The sequence below is a fragment of the Xenopus tropicalis genome, chromosome 6 (genome assembly GCF_000004195.4).
Source record: "Xenopus tropicalis strain Nigerian chromosome 6, UCB_Xtro_10.0, whole genome shotgun sequence".
Classification (NCBI taxonomy): Eukaryota; Metazoa; Chordata; class Amphibia; order Anura; family Pipidae; genus Xenopus; species Xenopus tropicalis.
This window is the reverse complement of record NC_030682.2, coordinates 32,368,076-32,389,094: the sequence shown is the minus strand read 5'-3', so window position 1 is coordinate 32,389,094 and position 21,019 is coordinate 32,368,076. Positions and strand designations below refer to the sequence as shown.

At 38.2% G+C, this 21,019-nt stretch overlaps 1 protein-coding gene and 1 non-coding gene across 3 annotated transcripts in view; both read left to right on the top strand.

The window, feature by feature from the left end:
- Nucleotides 1–21,019, top strand: part of calcr (calcitonin receptor) — a 148,209-nt gene that overhangs the window by 63,414 nt on the left and 63,776 nt on the right. For both annotated transcript variants that reach the window (XM_031904179.1, XM_002934599.5), the window contains one exon: nucleotides 12,522–12,609. In XM_031904179.1, coding sequence (XP_031760039.1) covers nucleotides 12,526–12,609 — 84 coding nt within the window. In that variant the 5' untranslated portion in view covers nucleotides 12,522–12,525. The remainder of the gene's footprint in view (nucleotides 1–12,521; nucleotides 12,610–21,019) is intronic.
- Nucleotides 16,123–16,206, top strand: mir489 (microRNA mir-489). The gene has a single exon (NR_049628.1). It is a non-coding gene; the product is annotated as a microRNA mir-489 (primary transcript).

Below are 21,019 nucleotides of genomic sequence, written 5' to 3'. Positions count from 1 at the left end.
TTCAAAACTTTCTGGATAACTTGTTTCCAAATAATGTATACCTGTAATAGCTGTTATAACAAAATTGTTGATTTGTTTAACAACTAACTATTGATATAGACACTGATATTCTAAAACAATTGGCCATTGATCTTCATTTTTTATGTTTTATGATTTTTCAGTTATTTATCTTTTTGTTTAGCAACTCTCCTTTTTGGTATTTCAGCAACTATCTGGTTGCTAGAGTCTAATTAGTGTTTGATACAAGGGTTGCCAGTAGTCTCAGTAAAATAAAAATAGAAGCACAACCAGAATAACTCTTTTTAAATCTGTAAGGGAAGAGCGAAAGTAGCAAGAGAAAGATAGAACTTTTCTGGCAATCCTAAACATGCAAGTTTGTTAAAAAGCACAAGTATACCCAGGAGTTATTACTGCCGGCAGCTTCCCTCTAGCCACTAAGAGGTTTAACAGAGGAGCAGCAACACTCGGGGAAAATTGAATCCTGTTTGACAGTTTTTTTTGCAATTATTTCTTTTAACAGGAATGTGAGAAACTAATGGAAGATATTAGGTATTCAGGGAAGCTTTGGCACAAATGAAACATCTGCTCTTAAGGGAACAGAAAAGTTTGCAAATTTTATTGTACTGAATGAAGAAAAGATACTTTTTTACAGTCCTATAAAGCTTTGAAAGATTATGCCAATAAATACCATTATGTTAAAAGTAAATTGAAGTAGGCAAATGCACCGTGCACTATAGTTCTTGAACCTTCTTTCTGTCTACAACAGGAGCATGATACTAAATGAACCGAATGTGTCTATGTTGAATATAAATATTGTATTTTGGTTGGGTGCCAGTGACACTGCACATGCTCAGTGTACTCTGGGCTACTGTTGGGCAGCTCAAATATTAGCAAAACTTACATGTCCAAACACAATGTCATTGCTGCAGGCAACCTGCCTTGGTTTCAAAATATAGAGATCTGTGACTAGCCCCTTGCAGAGAGTACTATCCGTCCGCACAAATTAGGGAGTGGTGGGAGGCACATGTTGCAACTGGGCTCATTTGCCCCTCTTGACACTGCAGTCTGCCCCAGAATTCAACAATGAAACTTGACAATGGTGAAATTTGCCACAAATTCATGCCTGGCAAATTATTTTGCCCATCACTAACAACGTCTACCAAAAGAAATATTTTTCTGCTGCTTAAGATGTAAAACAGTCCTATCAGGGGTGCACATTCACCCTTTAAAAGAATTAAGGAGAAAAGCCGGAGTTGCTTCAAAAACAGGTTGCAGGGCAATTCTCAAAATCCAAAAAATAAATGTTAAAGGGCTTTTTGGAAACCAGTATATAGTATCTTACAGAAGGAGATAGGAAATCAAAAATGTCATTTCTTAAAGGAGAACTAAATAACTAAAGAGCAAATTTTGTACATCATGTTTTGTGCTCCTGTACCGGCCCAAGGCGACCACAGCCCTTTAGCAGGGAAGATATGTGCCCCAAAGATGCCCCAGTAGCCCCCCATCTTCTTTTCCGCTGATTCCCTGCACATGCTCTGTGCTGCTGTCACTTACCTGAGCTTAGGGACCCACTCATTTATTATACAGATAATTACTACATGGCAGCTCTAAAACCAGCGCAATTAGCATCAAAATTTAATAATCAGCCCTGTAGCATCAGCTTATATGACAGGCACGCCCCATTTTCTGCTAGATAATTTGTTACAACCCCTAAGCTTAACTTCCCAACAGATGCTCAGAGCCCACTGAGCATGTGAGTGTCACTGACACTTTCCAAGATGGGGGGCCCATGTAACAAGTTTGAAGTCCTGGATCATTGCTGCTATTGAGATGCTGAAACTTTAGGTTGGTGCATTAAGTACAGTATGTAAAATATGGCATTTTTAGCCATATTCTTTTAGTGTTTAGTTCTCCTTTAAGGTATAAATAAGCCACCAGTAGACTGGACTTAAAGGCCTTCCACTCAGGAATCTACTCTTAAGACATGAATGAAAGCAATTGAAACCATGTGTGTTCAGAACTGAATGCTATAAATTATTCTTTGTCAGCTTATGCTTGTGTTGTACAGGCTGGATTTGATCTTTTATCTATCAGGTTGAGTTCTCAAAATATTCCCCTAGCCGCTCCATACATTCTCTTTACTCTCTTTCTGTGCCTTCACATAATTCTAAACAATGGGGGGCATATTTGACATTCTTCTCTCAGTTTGTGGATCTCAAGGCTCCTTAAGGTCTTTTTCTGTAGTCACAAATCTATTTATTTGGACATTAATAAGGAACAGGGGAAGGAAACAGATCTCTCTTCTCCTTGCAACACGTTTAACCCCCAAAACTGGAAACTGCTGGGGAAGGGTGTAGCTGAACTTCAAAGATACAAATAGATAGACAACCCTCGTTTATGCAATTACTCTATAAAGACAAAAAAATGTTTTATTCCTGTAGCTAAAAAAATGTTTTAATTTCCAGCAAATATTAAAAGAGGGGTAAGTTCATAAGAAGAAACTTTTAATTTCGAACCCTAGTCAATCTTAGACCTTATGGTGATTAATTTTTTAATCGTTGTATAGTGACCAGTGCTAAAAGTGCTTGTGCTTATTCCCTAACGTGCTAGAAAGCATCAGTGCATCAGTGCTGATTCTCAGAAATGAAAATTGAAATATGGTGGAATTATCCCCCAAGTAAACTCTTTCTTTGGCTGTGTAGTTCCCTTGTATCCCACTAGGCTGGAGAAGGCAGGAACCAAGGGGCTGGTGAAACTGATAAAAGCCACCTTGGAAATGACTACTGTTAGGGCTCTGGCACACGGGGAGATTAGTCGCCCGCGACAAATCTCCCTTGTCACGGGCGACTAATCTCCCCGAACTACAATCCCACCGGCGAACATGTAAGTCGCTGGTGGGATGGTACACGATGCGCAGGCGATTTCGGCAAATCACCGGAGTTGCCTCGCGAGGCATTTTCGGCGATTTGCCCAAATTGCGCCGCCGCGTGTGCCATCCCACCAGCGACTTACATGTTCGCCGGTGGGATGGCAACTTATGGCAACTCGGGGAGATTAGTCGTCAGCGAACAGTGAGATTTGTCGCGGGCGACTAATCTCCCCGTGTGCCAGAGCCCTTACTGTTAAGAGTCTATTTACTGACATTTTTATTAATGATGTGCAAACTGTATCTTTCTGAGTATCAGGGACAATTCCTTGCACCTTTGGGGTGTTTCTATAATACTGTCAATTTCTATTTACAGTATCAGAATTATATAACATAGCATTTAAACTAATTCTGACAGTATCCTGAGAAATGGCTTAAAGAATCATATAGGGCTGAAGCAGGGATTGACACCTTGTGCAAATCATGTGATGATAACATATCTCCAGCTGTTCTGTTGTTTGTCTTGCTGAAAATAAAGGAGCAGCCGTCTCGGCAGCAGCTGGAGAGACTCTTTTTGGCTGGATCAAACACTGTCTGCAGACTCTTTGGACTCTTGGTGAGTCTTTAATCTGCACTTAAGGCAATCAATATGTTAGTTTGGCTTTGTATTTGGGCTCCTCTGGGGTGAATCTTGTGTGTTTCATGTGGGCCGTGAATAATGTGCAAATGAGTTGCTTAGTAAGTTCTGTGCAAAGAAAGGAAAACAAATGCTTTATTCACATTTTTACAGAAGGTACATTCATTTTAGTCACCGTCAAGCATCTGCAGCTCATCCACTTTTCCAGCCATCACAATCATCTCCTGCTAATATATGCTAATCTCCTCTACTCTTGACTTAATACATCTTATTGATTTTAGGTTCTGTTCATCCTAGCTACCTGCATCAGCTGTGTGTGTTTCTGGCATTGTGCTGACACAGTATACTTCAATAGGCAGTCCCTGAAATGCTTAGACTTCTTTACATATTCATTTGTTCTATTAATAATAACAGCATTGGCTTTAGCAAAACTGAGCAAATTAACATTATTGACGCAGTTCCTTTTCTGTCATTAACATTATTTATTGCCCTGACATTTTTGGTCTTTTGATCCAGTGAAATCACAGGAGATGCTGTGGCTGGTTCTGTTGGTACAGGCTACCTTAAAAAAGAGATCTTGCAGAGATACATGTGATCTGAGTAAAAGTGACAGTTGCATAAGATCTTCAAGTGGTCAATAAATGAAACAAATAATGTGCCAAGGACATCCTTATTCTACAAACATTATGTATAGAATATATACATATATATATATACAGAAAAGAACAGAGCACACCCTAATGATAATCAAATGCCCCGGGTGCTTGCAAAAAACATGTATAAAGCAAGACAGTGAGCCGCACACACAGGGACTTAGTTAGAAAACAAAAAATGTATTAATAAAAAAATCCAACGTTTCGAGCACCAACTGTGCTCTTCCTCAGGGACAAAACCCTGAGGAAGAGCACAGTTGGTGCTCGAAATGTCTTGCTTTATATATATATATATATATGGTCAAGTATCTGGAAATAGATAATTGACCGGCATTAGAAACCAAAAGATGTTTGAAGCATAAAGGCATTAAGCTTGGAATTGCTCTTGGTAGCCAGCAGTAAGAAACCAGTTTAAGGATGAGTTTTGGAGGGTTTGATGGTGCCACTCAATGTGTATCTTGTTACATGTATGTGATTTTGGGTTTTTATTTGGAATCTGTATAACAGCAGGGGGCAGCTTGCAATGTCAAGACGGAACTGCAAGTGTCGGGAGTGAGAGACAGCTTAGTGAGGGGCCAGTGAAGTGGGGAGTGATAGGAAGAAAATGATTAGAAGAGTGCATAGGGTAATCTCTCACAAGGACCCTGTATGCTGTTGTTGTTTGCATGGTGATAGCATTTGGTATGTGGTAAAACCAAGCGCATAGATTACTTGGAGGGGCTGGAAAAGACCCAGTGGTCTTGGTACCCATTGGAATCAGTGACAAAGTTAGAGAAAAGGGGGAAGCCCTCAAAAAAGATTTTTTCGAGAACCAGGTAAAAAATCCAAAGGCAAAGGTAAATAGGGTAAATAACTCAGAGATATTAAACTTCCCACATGCTACATTACGAAGGTAAGTGGAATTTAGTGAGACTAATGCATGTCTTAGGTATTGGTGAAGGGAATAGGGTTTAGGGTTTTTAAAGAACTATGCTTATTATTTCATCGGCTATGGGAGTGGGCATGATGGGAGTGGAGATTTGGTTGGGATATCTATTATTAAATACAGCGAAGACCAGAGGTTTAAATGAGAAGGAAAGGCTAATAAAGAGTTAATCTCAAGCTGCAGGCATACCTTCAGTTCTCTCAATAGAGCCCTTACGTCTCCCCATATTTCTCCAGTTCAGATGATCAGAAGCCAAACAGGAAGAAAAAACGCTGAGCTGTGTAAAGTAAGTTCCCATAATGCCTCACTCCTGCACCCAGACCCAGATGAAGTGTACATGCTCAGTTAGTAAGACTATGAGTAAGCTTCCTGCTGATTGGCTCAGATCCACATTCCTAAGGGGGGGGGTGAGTTCTTAGCATTCTTGAGGGAGGGGGGAGCAGGAGAGGGGAGAGAGCTGTGTGTCTCTGGCAGAGGAAAACAGACACAACAAATCTTTTGACAGGGAACTCAGTGCAGCGTTTCTGTGAGTGCTTATGGCTGTATTTTCATAGACCTTGCTGATAAAGCTTACTTAGATTTTACCTTTTCTTTCTCCTTTAATGTACACAAATTACAAGCAAGCAAGAAGCTGATAAAGGCTGATAAATTGGGAGAGTTGGAGGTAATGGCACTAGAGGAGAAATGTGATGTTATTGGCTTTGCAAAAACATGGCTGCATAAGTCACACAATGTTGCTGTAAATATAGAAGGCTATACCTTGTTTCAAGGGAACGAGGTATTAAAAATGTACGAGGAGTATGTTTTTCCCAACAATTAGTAGGAGTTATATTGCACCTGTCTTGTCACATCCATCAGTAAAACAGCCATTTTTCACTTTGAGTGAATGCTCCTTCCTGTTTCTTTCTAATGTGAATTATACAGACTATATGGAACTATATGTGCACAAGGGCTAATGGCAAATTCAGTGCAATTAAAAGAATATAAATAAGTGGTATATCAATTTTCCCATGTAATTTTCCTTTTATCCTTTGGTTTTACTAAAACTGACCTCAACCTCATCAAAAAAAGATACCAAACCACAACATATATACATATACAACTTCTCTTCCCCTTCGAAAATATTGCTGATGTGAGTGGTGGATCCATTGTCGCATTTCCTTTCCACCATGGTTAGAAATAGCAGTGACCTTTCTGTCTAAAGAAATTGTTTCCATATTTGCAAGGATTGTTATTCATTAGAATGCGTGAACACACACAGATGAATTATTGCTGGCCTGCGTGTCATGAAAATCATTTAAGGATGAATATGTAGATGAAATGTCTCAGAACAAATTTAAATCTTCATTAGTTGACAATGTGGATTTGTAGGAGAACTATTCCTTTTATTACAAAAAATATCCACAAAACTATAGTGAATGCTTAACAAATCTGTATATTTATAATTATTTATATATTTAAAGATATATTTTTGAGCTCTTCAACCTAGCATGTATTTTTTAGCTGTAAACATACTCTTGCTGGGAGTTGGGACATGTTACCTGCTTAAAGTGGTTGAATCCGCTATGTGCACCACTAATGCACAGCATGGCTGAGTTGTTTGCAGCTGGAGAAATGTTAGGTTGGGAAAGCACACTAATAATCACAAAAACTGTAAGAAAAAAAGAATAAAGCCTAATTGTTGAAACATTATGAAGTATCCACTACAGTTTGGGTGTGTGGTTTTATAAATGACACTTGTTTTGTATGGTTGTATTCTGGAACCACTAAGCAAGTCCCACACTGTGATAAAACTATAGGACAAGTGTGAATAAAGCTATTTCTTAAACCACCTTCATCCGTGTCTGGAGTGCGTTCCCATTGAGAAACTGTGCTTGTGACTGCTGGGTCTCCCTTTGATACGGCTCTGGGGCGCTGCACCCGGACCACTGGATCAGTGGGGTGACTGTCCATGAAAAACTGTGATTTACATGATAATTTAATGAAGAAATAATCGTGAAAATAATTTTCCCTGGGTGAAGTGTCCGGGGCACGGCACCCGGACCAACTTTGTGAAGGGGTGAGCGAATGTTAATTGAGACTGGCTGTTTCAAATTTTAAATTAGACTTGATGTGCTGAGTGGCTTAGAGCAAGTTTTGGTGTTGTATTTAATTATGCTAAACTATATGGCAAAAATTACAGGGCCACTTTTGGGCTTATTTATTTGTTTTTAACTTTGTGAATTCAAGATTGTTTTTTTAATTCTAATAAACTCACATTTCGAATGCTTGCTTATTTATTAACAAGGAAAACTTGTTTGAATAAAACATCATGAATACCTCAAAATTTTGAATTTACAAACTCTAATAAAACTCGAATATCTTGATTTTAAAAATATGTCTTGACTTTGCCTAGGACAACTCCCATTGACTTATTGATATATAAACTCACAAGCTTTCATATGGCAAAGTTTTACATTCCAGTTTTGAAATTTCAAATCATGGAAAAAAAATCAAATTTAAACATCAATAAATCAACCACTTTATATGTCAAAAGAAATCTGGCAAACCATCTAAAATCTCCTCAGTTTTAATACTCACAACATCAGCATAAGATCTGGAAGCATGAGGTTTTTTAAGAGTGAGCAGCCACTCTCAAGCACCAAACATCACCATGTACAATGCCTTGAGTTGGTGGGAGTGGTAAAATCCATGCCATTGGAGAGGTTAAAATGGGTTCTTTGAAGTGATCACTTATGCTTCGCATTTTGCGGTCTAATAGACTTGTTTAATGGATGCCAAGACAACTGCTTACTTACCTGTCAACTTAATGACCCAACTGCACATCTCTGTGCAAGATAGGCCTGATCACCAAACATCAGTGCACAACCTTATTAATGGTCTTGAGTCTAATCTGAAGCAAATCCCAACAACAATGTTCAAACATGTAGTTTGAACAGTCGAGAACTGCATACACCTGCTGTGCTATTATTTTATTCCTGCAAAGTATTTTCTATCAGTGGCGGTGTGAATTTCATCCTTTTCAAGCATTACTGTATCGGCAATCAGCGTTAGTTTGCAAGTCGAATGAACAAAGCAACAGCCTTGCATCTTATTTATCAAAGCAGATGCAAATGAAAGTTGGGTGCCAAAGGCCAAAGTATAGCGAAGGTTGACTAGACAAAAATAACATAGTAAAATACATTTGGATGGTCAACATGTTGCAGCACATTTGTGCTTAGCATCTTTCATCAGTCCTACAGTACATAAACTAGCCAATAATGGGCCAGATTCAGTTCAGTGAGAAAAAGTTATTGCATGGACGAGATTCAATTTGAGGAGAAAAACTCCTTTTTATTCAGTTCCAGTTTTTTCCCATAGACTTCAGTAGAGTTATCATGTGATAAACCGTAAAATAAGTTTTTCTGAATTAAATTGCATCTCAAATTGGATCTAGTCCATGAGTTTTCACATAATAAACCTTTTTTGCACTGAATTGAATCTGGCCCTATGGCTGAAAGTCAAATTGGGACAGATTGAAGACAGAATCTATTAGTAAGTATTGACCATGCTGGTTTAAAAGCTTAGCAAAGCGTGTCCCTATGTTACTGCCACCTTACTACGTTAAACCAAATAGAGGAAGAGTATTTTTGGGGGGGGGGGGTATGGTATTTATACATCTGTATATTCTTTTTTCTTAGATTTAGCTGAAAACATACATATTAAATAGAAATGAAATGAAACTGAAAAGCGTGACTTGAGAATCAGTATTGCTGCTTTATGCTTCTGGACAAATATAAACATTATAAAAATATCCTTCCCTGCCATCCTGGCACAAATAACATTTTACATCATCCAGCTCTAAAACTGTTATATTCTTTTGGCCAGAAAAGAAGACATAATTAACACGGTCAATCTATTTAACTCAAGAATAACAAACATTGTTTCACTGCAATACAATATTTGGAAATCCTGACGCTCACCCTACACATCTTCTTGTCATTATTTGTACATGTTTATTGCTACAGCCGAGTGAATAGTTATCCAGTTGCTGTGTAACAATTCTGAAAATATAAATCTAATATTAAATGGCTTTAATATTGCAGCCTGATGGTTAGATACTTTCACAAACACTTAAATAGCCTGAAATATGGTCTCAATGCCTCTTGATTCTAATTTTGAATTGCCTGCAATCAAAACAGAATTGTATTGTCCTGCATCTATTAATTTCTACCCTACGACAATGTAGAAACTGCTACAGTATTTATTTCTCTTGTTTCTTTTCATTCTGTGGTGCATGAAGGGATGTTTCCATCAAAGAAAGTAAAGTTATTAAATGCCTCGCATAAGTAGTTTATTTCTGTAAAACCCCTAAATAAGCGCTGGTGTAAACAGTTTTCTTTAGCAACCATGGAATTAATTGAATGGATTCCCCATGGGCAATTAAATCATTAAATAATCTAAAAATAAATACTGTACACTTGTTTTTGAAAGGCCCCAGAGAACATATCTAAACAAACAGTAACATGAAGACCAGTGACCTATCATAACAAGTCAGGGAGAAAGTTCTTCAAAAACTCCAACCAGATTTGGCCTTTGAAATTATAAAAAATAACAAATTAACAAAATAACAAATTAACAGTGAAATTCTGTCTAGATAGGGCTGTCCACCAACACTCAGGGTAAAAGGGCATTAGTCAGAAAGCCAGAAAGAGGCCAATGGTTATTATGAAGGCGTTGGAGAGATAAATAGCTAAGGTAGGAGAAACTGTCTATGGGACGACAACTAGACAATAACAACCTGTGTGCTCTACAAAGCAGTTTGTATGTGGATAGACAATAAACATCTGAAAGGTTCTCTGGTATGGGGAGACCAGAATTGAACACCATCTCCATCCCCATGGTGGTAGTAGCATCTTACTGTGGGAAGGTTTTCATTCACAGGGACTGAGAAACTTTTCAGAACTGATGGCAAAATGGAAAGGGCCAAATACAGGATAATTCTACAGGAGAGTCTGTTTCCATCTGCAAAAGGCCTGTATTAAAAGTTTCCCTTCCTGCAGAATAATGAACATAAGATGTAAGCACACAGCCAGAGCTACACTGCAGTTTGGTTCATTACCAAGATCCTGGTTCCAGTAGAAGCCCAGACATCCATTCATTAGAGGATATGTCGCAAGACTTGCACATTGCTGTTTTTACATGACAAAAAGAATGGGCAACCACTGCAGAATCTAAAAGTACATAACTGGCAGAGTCTTACCATAAATGGCTCACAGCCAAAATCATACACAGGCTCCATTTGACCCCTCTACGTCTATATCGTATGGGAATCCGCAACTCATCCCATTGCCCTAAATGTGGTGCCCCTGAGGCCAACTACCTCCATTTAATGTGGTCATGCCCACAAATACATCACTTTTGGAATCAGGTCCTAGACCACATCCAAAACACAACATCCCTACCTAAAATACTCAATCCCAAGGTTTGCCTACTCGGCATTGTGGATAATATAATTCCCCAATCAGCATCTCGCATCCTCTATAGAACATTACTGTTCTATGCCAGAAAAAGTATCCTTCTTCAATGGATGGCACAATCTCCCCCGACAATCGCCAGTTGGCTCAATCTACTTAAAGCTCTTCTGCCACTGATACAACTCACCTATATAGCAAGGGGATGCCCCCAAAAATACGACAAAGTATGGGGAACGTGGGTTGAAGCCATGGAATAATTCCACAGGACCCCCCCCGGGAACTTGAACCTTCACCGGTAATCCCAAATCCTCCCCGCCTTTAACAGAACTTGAAAATTACCCCGAGTAGGACCACCGACTACCCAAACCAATGTACCGTATATATCCTGAACAAACACGCTTGTAGAACCAATGTCAATGTTTCATGTTGTTATATGTTTTAAATGCATAAATAAACACCTTTGAAAAAAAATAAATGGCTCACAGCTGTTGTTGCCAGCAAAGGAAGTTCTACCAATAGCTGACATGAGTGTGGGGCACATATGGAGCACTGGGGAGAGGGTGAGCTGAAGTTTTCTGCACGTCTTGTTCCCAGTGCTCCGTGTGCGAGCAATGTTTATGTGCAGTTTATTTTGCTGCCCTAGGCCTAGGCCTTTGTGACCTCGCCACAAATCCGGGCCTGACCTTGAACCACTATGTGGACAGCTCTGTGCTTGGCTATGCTCTAATTTTTGGTGTTTCGTCTGGGAGTATACACACAGTATATTTACTGTGTGTATATTCCCAGACTAAACACCAAAAATGTTGTGTCTAACTCTAAAGCTGGCCATACACATACAAGATGTTGGGTAAGCAGAATAGCAATATCTGAAAGAGCATAACCAAGCACAGAGCTGTCCAACTGAAGGCATGAATGTGGCCCTTCAAATGATTTCTTTGGCCCCCAGTCTTCTCAAGTGCTCCATAGACTTCATTGAACGACATCATCATTTCAATATAATCCAGCCCTTGAACATACTGCATGAGTTATAGTTGGTCCACTACATGTAACTAGCAGATAAAAACCAAAAGGATCCCTCTGTTCAACATACATGTACTAATATTACCTCTCCTATAAGCCAACTCAACTAAAATGTTCAAAACTGCCACAACTATAAACCAACCAATTAGTGTTAGGAATGTCCGCCCTACAAAAAACAATACTGCCAGCTTAAGAAGTAGCATTGCAGTTTTATCAATTAATTGGTTGGTGTAAGCTAGCATGTACATATACTCTTGGCTTCTGTTTATTAAGGGATTCTCTGTGGCACACATTAGACAAATATATTTCTGTAAAAGGGCTTTATTCATTATTACATAGTTTTATACATGAGCGTTTAATAAGATGTTTAATAGAGATATGGAATGATTGGGGGTTAGATTCCCATTAACATCAAATATACTATGCTATTTTATGATTCGAGAAAAAGGATAGAATGTTTTATCTATTGCCTATAGCAAAATTTTACATTAAAATAATTTCCAGATGTATTTGATCTTCTGCTTGACTGCTGCTATCACCCGGAGGTGAGAGGCACCGCATTAATGTGCTAAAATAGCCTCGGCCCTCACTCACTCAACTGTGCCAGGGCAGCTGGAGGCACTGTGCCATTTAAGATGTCTCCATACAACTCTGCCAGCAGTCTCTAGTGTTCCTGTATAGTCTGTGTGTCAGTGCCATGTGTTTGCTGTATATTTCTGTCATTATATTTGTTGCTATTTATTCCCTCCCCCTCGTTTTGTAAAAATAGTCAACATATTCCTCTGACACATGCTCAAGATCAAAAGGGAATGCATGCAAATCAATGAAACCAGGAACCCATGGAAGAATATGAACACTTGCTACCAATAGGTTTTTATAGAATTATCCTTTTAGAAATACATTTTTTTTTGTGTTTCTTATTCCAATATATCTTCTAATTTGATGATTTTATGTAATTTCCCAGGGGAATGAAGATGGTTTCATCTGATGTACGAGACAAAACAGTGAGAAAACACGTAGAACACTGCTGCTTCTTGGTAATTGTTGTCATTGTAAGTAAATTTGTTGACTGGTGAGTGGCAGAGGCATTGGGAAAGATGTTTCTATAACAGAACAATATCTAGAACAACTGAGCGGAACTTGTGTGTCACTGCTGTTCTGATAAAAGCATCATTAACATACTGATAGAAAGATACTGTTAGGTTTCTATTTTTATTGTATGTTTTCTTCTAATATTGGAGAAAGGAGAATATTACCGAATTATCCCCCTAAACATATGGAATGTTGTGTGGTGACAATAAAATATCCACATCACATATATATATACTCATATTATTTACCCATATTATTATAAACGTACCTTGGAAATGTTTATTGAATGCATATTGAAAAGTAAGTCAAATACTGTGCAATCATGAGGTACATACAGTATCTTACAAAATTGCATCTAAAGATGATATCAGCAAGGAAATGTAAATTTAATTAAATATACATCTGATAAAAAAAATAATAGCTTTGATTAATAAAATGAATCACTACTGTATATACATAACTACTAGGTATTATTGTAAAACAATATTAATTATTCCTCATCCCTATAGACTGTTCTTGAGCTAGACCCATGTTTGAGATAAGATCTAAATCAATGTAATGTATGCATTATAGTTTTAGTATTATGTAAACTGCTATATACTATGATACTGTGATCATTTGAGTTTGGGTTTTTTACTTTTTCAATTATTACAATATTTTGTTCTTCAACTCCCAGGCTGAAATTTTAACTGCTATCTGGTTGTTAGGGCTTAATTACCAAGGAAACCAGACAGGAGCAGTGAATTAACCATTTAAAAGTGAAAAAAAATTCCCCTTTTCTCCATCACTGTATGGCAAAACATAAATCTTAGAAGAATGTAGAGCCTAGAATTCAGTGTACCTTACAGAGCAGTGACAGAAATATCACAGCAGTCCTGGTCACATCTGCTGAGTGACAGTGCTGGAGGGGTATAACAAATACGCTCTGTGTATTAGCTTTTGCAATGCATTATGTTATATCCTTATGCACAAGCCAGATTTGCTTAGCGGTGTGTCTGTCCTCACATGGAATCCATAATACTGTATATTTATTTAAGCCATAGGTTTTGGAGAAAGAAAATTCTAGTAAATGCAAATCGGCTGTACCAATGCAGTACCTTGTAGTAAAAAGTGTTATTCCACCTGCAGAAAATTTTCCAACGCAAATTTCAGTTGGCTGAACCAGGGTTACTTCCCTGGTTCTACTGCTAGTAAATGTGTTCAGTGGAATATATAAAGGGGAGGGAAGAAAGGAGGAAGTAAAAGGCAACATATTATGTGATGAGAAAATGTGAACCTTATTGAATTTCTTAATTAAACTGACAAACGCTGATCCTTATCTCAGCCTCAATAATAAGCAAACAAAGTCTTGAAATTGTACTATTCATTTATTGCAGAGAGTGTTAGAGCTTCACTATATTTGCAGGGAACATGACCATCTTTATTAACTGGAGTCACAGTTCAAGTCAGCTGATATTGGGAGAACCCTTCCTGTATCTCCAGTTAACCCATTACTTTCACCCCATATACAGAAAATGAGGAGCTGATTCCCTTTTTGTGGAATTATTCTACCAGTACAATAGCATGAAGTTTGATTTGCTGATCTAGCTCTGACCAATAGAAAGGGCTGCTAGGTGTATCTGGCATCAACATTTTCTAATCATTTGCCAACCTCTCTCTGTCACTCTTGTTCTTCCCTCCACCTACTCCTGAAGCTTGGCACACTGGCAGTTGTGACAGTCATACATATATCAGTTTAATATGCCAACATGTATGTCTCAAATGCATTCATTCAAATGATCTGCCCATGAACTGTCAGGTCACTCTGTGGAAGTTTAGGGAAGGGAAGCTCATTCCAGTGCGGCTGATGATCACATGTGCCTAATGAGCGTATCTACCAGCCTGGTCTTGTTTTCACTAATGATCTAGAGGCAGTTCCACACAGTCATAGAATATCATACAGTTCAAACAATATCTAAAAAAGTGTGTGATAAAGAGAATATTTTAATGTCTACAAGGTCTCTTGACCCAGCTGCCTACCTCATTGCCACTTGTTCCCCCTCTATTCTACATTCCACTCTCATATTTCTTTCATTTTTTTTTGTTTTTCCTAACTCTGTGTCATTGTCCTTTCTTACCTCTCCCTCTCTTTTGATCTTTCCCATTTCCTGTATTTACTCAATTTTCCAATCTTTCTTAATAATGTCTTCACCTCCCTACTCCTTATCAGTATATTTGCCTCTCCCTTCCAAGTCAGTGTTTTCTTTTTTCCTTAGCCCTACTAATTTTCCCCAACTCCCTTGCCCATACTTTATCCTCATGCCTTTCTCTTGCTCAGTTGGGGCTCATTTATCAACAGTGGGCAAATTTGCCCATGGGCAATAACAATGAATGTAACTGATTGGTTGCCATGGGTTACTGCCCATGTGTAAAGTTTTTATAAAAGTGGCTCTTTAATAGGCATTCTTTATTTTTCATAATAGAGAAGCAATCTAATTTATGCAAGTCTAGTTCTATATAGTGAGTATAACTAATGAGAAACTTATGGATTATGCAGTGCTGCATGGAAACATTAGCATGGGATCTGTTATCCAGCTCTAATTACAGAAAGCCATCTCCTATAGACTCAATTTTAATCAAATAATATTTTTTTTATTATTCCCTTTTTCTCTGTAATAATAAAATAGTACCTTGTATTTGATCCCAGCTCAGATATAATTCATCCATATTGGAAGTAAAATAATCCTATTGGTTTTATTTCATGATTAAATTATATTTTGTAAACTTAAAGTATGTAGAAACAAATAACAGAAAGATCCCTTATCTGGAGAACTCCAGGTCCTGAAAATTGAGAATAACAGGTCCCATACCTGTACAGCATAACCCAAGTTAAAAAGTGTTGCCAAAAGCTTGTGTTTTCCTATTAAATCATGTAGGACTTTGCTTGGCCCACCAAGAGGAATCTGTGTTCTTCTTTCCCTTTTTGTGTTGAACTTATGGGAGGCCAGGATTCAGATCTGCCTGGTCAATAAAGCTGGTGTATAGTACATTGCCATAAACAATACATTTGGCAGCTATGTGACGGGAAGATATTTGTATTTTATGGTGACCCCCTTAGACACCATTTAACATAGTGAGAGTAACCAATTAATGATGCCATACTCTTTAACCAGTGGCTGGACATGTAGTTGCCAGTATCAGCTTGGCAGTGACCATCTATGATTACACATACTGTAACTGCGGCTTTGCTTCTCTCTACTGGAAATGAAGTTCCACTTTATTAAAATATTCATGTTATATTAGTTTGCTCTCAGAATAATGAAACAATACAATATAACTTTGATTTGGTTACTTCATGTTCAAGCTACAGGCAAGCTTGTAATACTATAATGCATTTTTGCAAAAGTGAGAATGTTTCTTGGTACTTATATGAATGAAATCTATATGCACCTAACCTTTTTGTCAACAGATTTCCCTTCGCTGAGACCATAATGGTGGTGGCTTAGTGGTCGTATGTATGACGTCATTTACTGGATTTTTTAGGAGTGACATCATATGTACGGCTGCTAAACTGCTGCATGACACGTCTGTCTTGGAAAAGGAAAGAGCTACCTGGTTAATGATTTGGTCATTCTCTTGGAAAAAATATATATTTCTATTTCTCTTTTCCTTCTTCTCATGTTCTCCAAGTGATCTTGCATGGAAAGCTATAACTCATAGTGTCATTCTACTGAAGGTGCCTTTGGCAGCACGGGGCATTTCCATTGTATGTAAATGTAAAGCTGGCCACACACGTGGCAATTTTCGATGCGACCATCTTTCGAGCGTTCCAACCCTCCACTGACGTTCAGGGCTAAATCGTCAGATATGGAGGTAGAAACAATAGGATTTCTACCTTCTTCTGCCGATTCAGCCCTGAACATAGATTTTGCTCAGGCGCCTTTAATGGCGCCCTATCAAAATCTTTTAACCTGCCCAATCGGTGAGTCGTCCGATATCTGCAGCCTTCTGCGATATTGGGCGCCTCACCAAGTTGCCATACACGCACCGAATATCGTACAAAACCTTGATACTATCGGTGTGTATATGGCCACCTTAAGGAAGTTTTGAAGCATACTGATTATGTTTGTTTTAGAAAATAAAGTGGTACTCAAAATCGGTTTCCTAAATGCGCTACATGCATTATGCAGTACATGTGATTACCAATATTAGCTTATATGGTATATACAATCTAGTAATGGATCTAATATTGAGACCTGGAGATTTCTGTATAAGGGAGATTTCTGCAACATCTAGCCCCATAGTTTAAGGCTGCACAAACTTTAAAACATTTAAAACAAGGGGTAGTTCACCTTTAAATTTACTTTTAATATGTTGTAGAAATTGATATCCTGAGACAATTAGTCTTCTAGTTATTTAGCTTTTTGTTCAGCAGCTCTTTTTTACCCTAGTAACCAGGCAGCAGTTTAAACACGAGATGGGGATATGAATAGTAGAGCCTACACAGAAAGATAAGTAATAAAAATGAACAATAATAATAAAATATTGGACCTTAGACTGTGAGATTCACTAAGGCAGGGCCTAAAGTGAATGGTAGGAATCACTGTAAAGTGGTGGGTAAATATGTAAGAGCTATACAGCAGGGAAAATAAGTGTTGAGTGTTGAGCACCCCACACAATGGGGCTATTGACATGAAATTTACTCCAGATGTCGGTAACAACCCAAATAATCCACAAAGAAATCAAAACAAATAAGTCTTTAAATTAAGTTATGTGTAATAAATTGGAATGATACAGGGAATAAGTATTGAGCACACGAGGAAAAGGAGGCACAAAAACGCATGGGAAGCCAAGAAACCTGCTGAAATCTGTCAGTATTTAGAAAGCAAAGGGCACTGCACATCACCCCAAAAACACCATAGCAACAGTGAAGTTTTGAGGTGGGAACATTATGGTGTGGGGCTGTTTTTCAGCATATGGTACTGGCAAACTTCATATAATTGAAGGAAGGATGAACAGAGAAATGTACTGGGCCATTATTGATAAGAATCTTCTGCCATCTACCAGGATGGTGAAACTGAAACGGAGGTGGACATTTCAGCAAGACAATAATCCCAAACACACAGCCAAAGAAACTCTTAATTGGTTTCAGAGAAAGACAATAAAGCTGCTAGAATGGCCCAGTCAATTACCCTACTTGAATCCAATTGAAAATCTATGGAAAGAACTGAAGATCAGAGTTCATAGAAGAAGCCCTCGGAACTTTCAAGATTTGAAGACAGTTTGTGTGGAAGAATGTGCCAAAATCACTACTACTTTTCTACTAAATATGAAATTTAATGTCAATAGCCCCATTACAAATACAGGTATATTTACTGAGAAAAATTATGACATGTTCAATACTTGTTCATATTTCCCAATATTTGAAAAATAGAAAGAGGGGCAAAAAGAAATGCTGAGCATAGCTGGGCAAAAAATTTCTGACCACGCCCATTTTGCAACCATGCCCCCTAAATTCCATTCCCATTTTACAAAATTTGGCAGGTTATGTAATGTTTGAACACTTTTCTGGGGGTTTGGGGGTCTTATCGTAGTTTTGCTAATGAAGGTAAAATTGCCCTAAAGTCTCAGTTATCCCAAGAGACCTGTTTTACAATTGTATCTAAGTGCAGACGTTGACTGTTGAGTATTCTGGCCGAAAGCCCAGAGTAAACCCTACTTATCTAATTAAATTTGAGAAGCTTTGTATGTTTTTTGGTGTTTGGTGCAGGAGATCATAGGGAACTTATGGAAATTAGGGACTTTTCAATAAGAATCTGGGACTGTGGGCTAAGCTGTTAGGTGTGCTTATTTTCCCTGCTGTATAGGATATTCATAACAATCCCCTCACCTTGGCCATAGTCTAGGTAACACAACACTAACGTTTGCTTTTTTAATATTCTCAACAGTTAAAAATGTAAATGCACAAAGCAGGCAGGTTAAAGCCCCTTGTGCAATTAGCTGTTATTATAATGTTGTGCTCGCTACACTGTTCTTGCTGTTCCCTGAGATTCTCCATAGCGACCAAGACAAAGATCAACTGATTTTGTCATTATTCATAACATTTTCAAGCATGTTTAATTACAGACTCAAGTCATCTATGCCATGACAGCTAATGAACCCAAATCTGTGAGCATTTTATAACACAGTTCACTTTGGGGGGGGGGGGGGGGGGGGCGGTGTGTTTTCTAAATCTTCCTCATGTCACAAAAGTTCTTCGAAAGGAATATTTTATTACATTCTGCACAGTGACTTCTGAAAGAGTCATGCTGACCCAGTTTTAATTGAATTGTTAACTTATGACTTGCTATGATTTATTTATAACCCTGGAAGCTCTAGAAGGCAGAATCATGTGTGGGATGAGAACATACTGTATGTTACTGGGATCCTTTGCTATATTATTACCAAAATAATGATTGACAAAATGAAAATGGCAGGTGTAAAAGAATATATGTCAATGTAGATCAGTCTTTTTATTACATCAGAGGGGTCATCTACCACAGCACTGCTGCACCTAATTTATCATCAAACGCTGCTGCACCTACTGATGCAGGATAACCCTGGAACTATCACCACCTCTGGATCAAGCAGCAGCTCCAGGGTTCCCTCAGTGCCCAACATCAATAGGTGCAGCTCACTTATTCCTGAAGAATTGGGCACAGACGTCACTTACACTGAACACCATAAACTATGTCAGACAAACCTCTACGCAATTTTGTCTGATTTGTGTGCAGTTGGTAGCTCCAGGGTTTCCTCTGTGGCCAGGGTCAATAGGAGCTGCACACTTGCCCCTAAAGAATTATGACTTGCCCACCAGAACTCCGAAATGACCCCAGATGTTTGCAACATAACGCACACGCAGTTATACTTATTTTGGTAGATGCAATTGCTTGGAATTCTAAGAAAAAACCCCTGCATTGTGGGGAAAAAAACATGGCGATTGTGCTTGAAATTGCACTGCAGTTGCAGATATAAATGACTCCTGAGATCAAACTGTTAATAATAAATAAAGGTTTTTAATTATCTGATGCTCACACCTTTGCTTCTATTGTTTGCTGCTCCTTTCATCTTCAACTTTCTCCAACTTTCTTTTCTTTCTATTCTTTTCTTCCTTTCTATTCTTTTCTTTTCCAAATATGATCATAACTCCTTTTAACTAAAAAACCTAGTTAGTACAGGTATAGGACCTGTTTTCCAGAATGCTCGGGATCAAGGGTATTCCGGATAAGGGATCTTTCCGTAATTTGGATCTCCATACCTTAATTTGGATCTCCATACCTTATTTTTAATGATTTTTTAGTAGACAAAGCATAAGTAAACCTTTTTTTTTCTATGAGTAAAATGACTCTAAACAGCCTGAACAGGAAGTGGGGGCGGGGCTTCACTCTGCACAAGGAAGCAACGAAAAAGAATACCTTCTGACTGAGGAAACAGGTCAGAGAGAATGCTGGGACAAAGGTAAGTAATTCTGGGGTCTGTTTAGAGTAATTTTACTCATAGAAAAAAAAAAGGTTTACTTATTCTTTGTCTACTAAAAAATCATTAAAACTAATTAAATTATATATAGTTGGGATCAATTGCAAGGAGCTTTCTGGATAATGGGTTTCTGGATAAGGGATCCCATACTTGTATGTGCAATTGCATAGATAAAAATGACTAGTGAAACAGGGGACCATGGAATGTGCATTGACCAATCACTTTTCTTTTGTGTGCTTGTAGTTTATTTGACCAGATCAGCTGCACTTCCATTGTGCTTGTATACAGTATTTAAAAACACATAATTAGTTATGGGGCACAATAACACACATTGGGGGTTATTTAATAAAAGGCACTAAGTTTGCCCAGGAGCAGTAACCAGTAGCAACCAATCAACAGCTACAATTTACTGGTCACCTGTTTGCAAACAGCTTATTGGTTGCTGCTATGGGTTGCTGCTCCTGGGCAAACTCAGTGCCTTTTATTACGTATGGGAGATTGCAGGTTAGTGTACGTTTAAGTTATATGCTTCTGAAGCATTTTGTATGACAAATAAAGGGGCAGATTTATCAAAATGTGAGTTTAGAGCTTAATAAATAAAAACTCACCTATGTTCTATTCCTTTCTATGGGGTTTTTAGAAGCATATTTATTGATGGGTGTAAGTTAGAACTCACCATTTGATAAATACGCTTCTAAAAATCCCATAGGAATGAATAGAACGTAGGTGAATTTTATGTATTAAGCTCCAAACTCACATTTTGATATATCTGCCCCAAACTGTAGCCAGCGGCTGCTCGAATCTGCTTCACTTTCACTTTGTTAAGAGGCAATTCCCAGAACTGTGACAGATTTCCTTATGTGTCATTACTCTAAG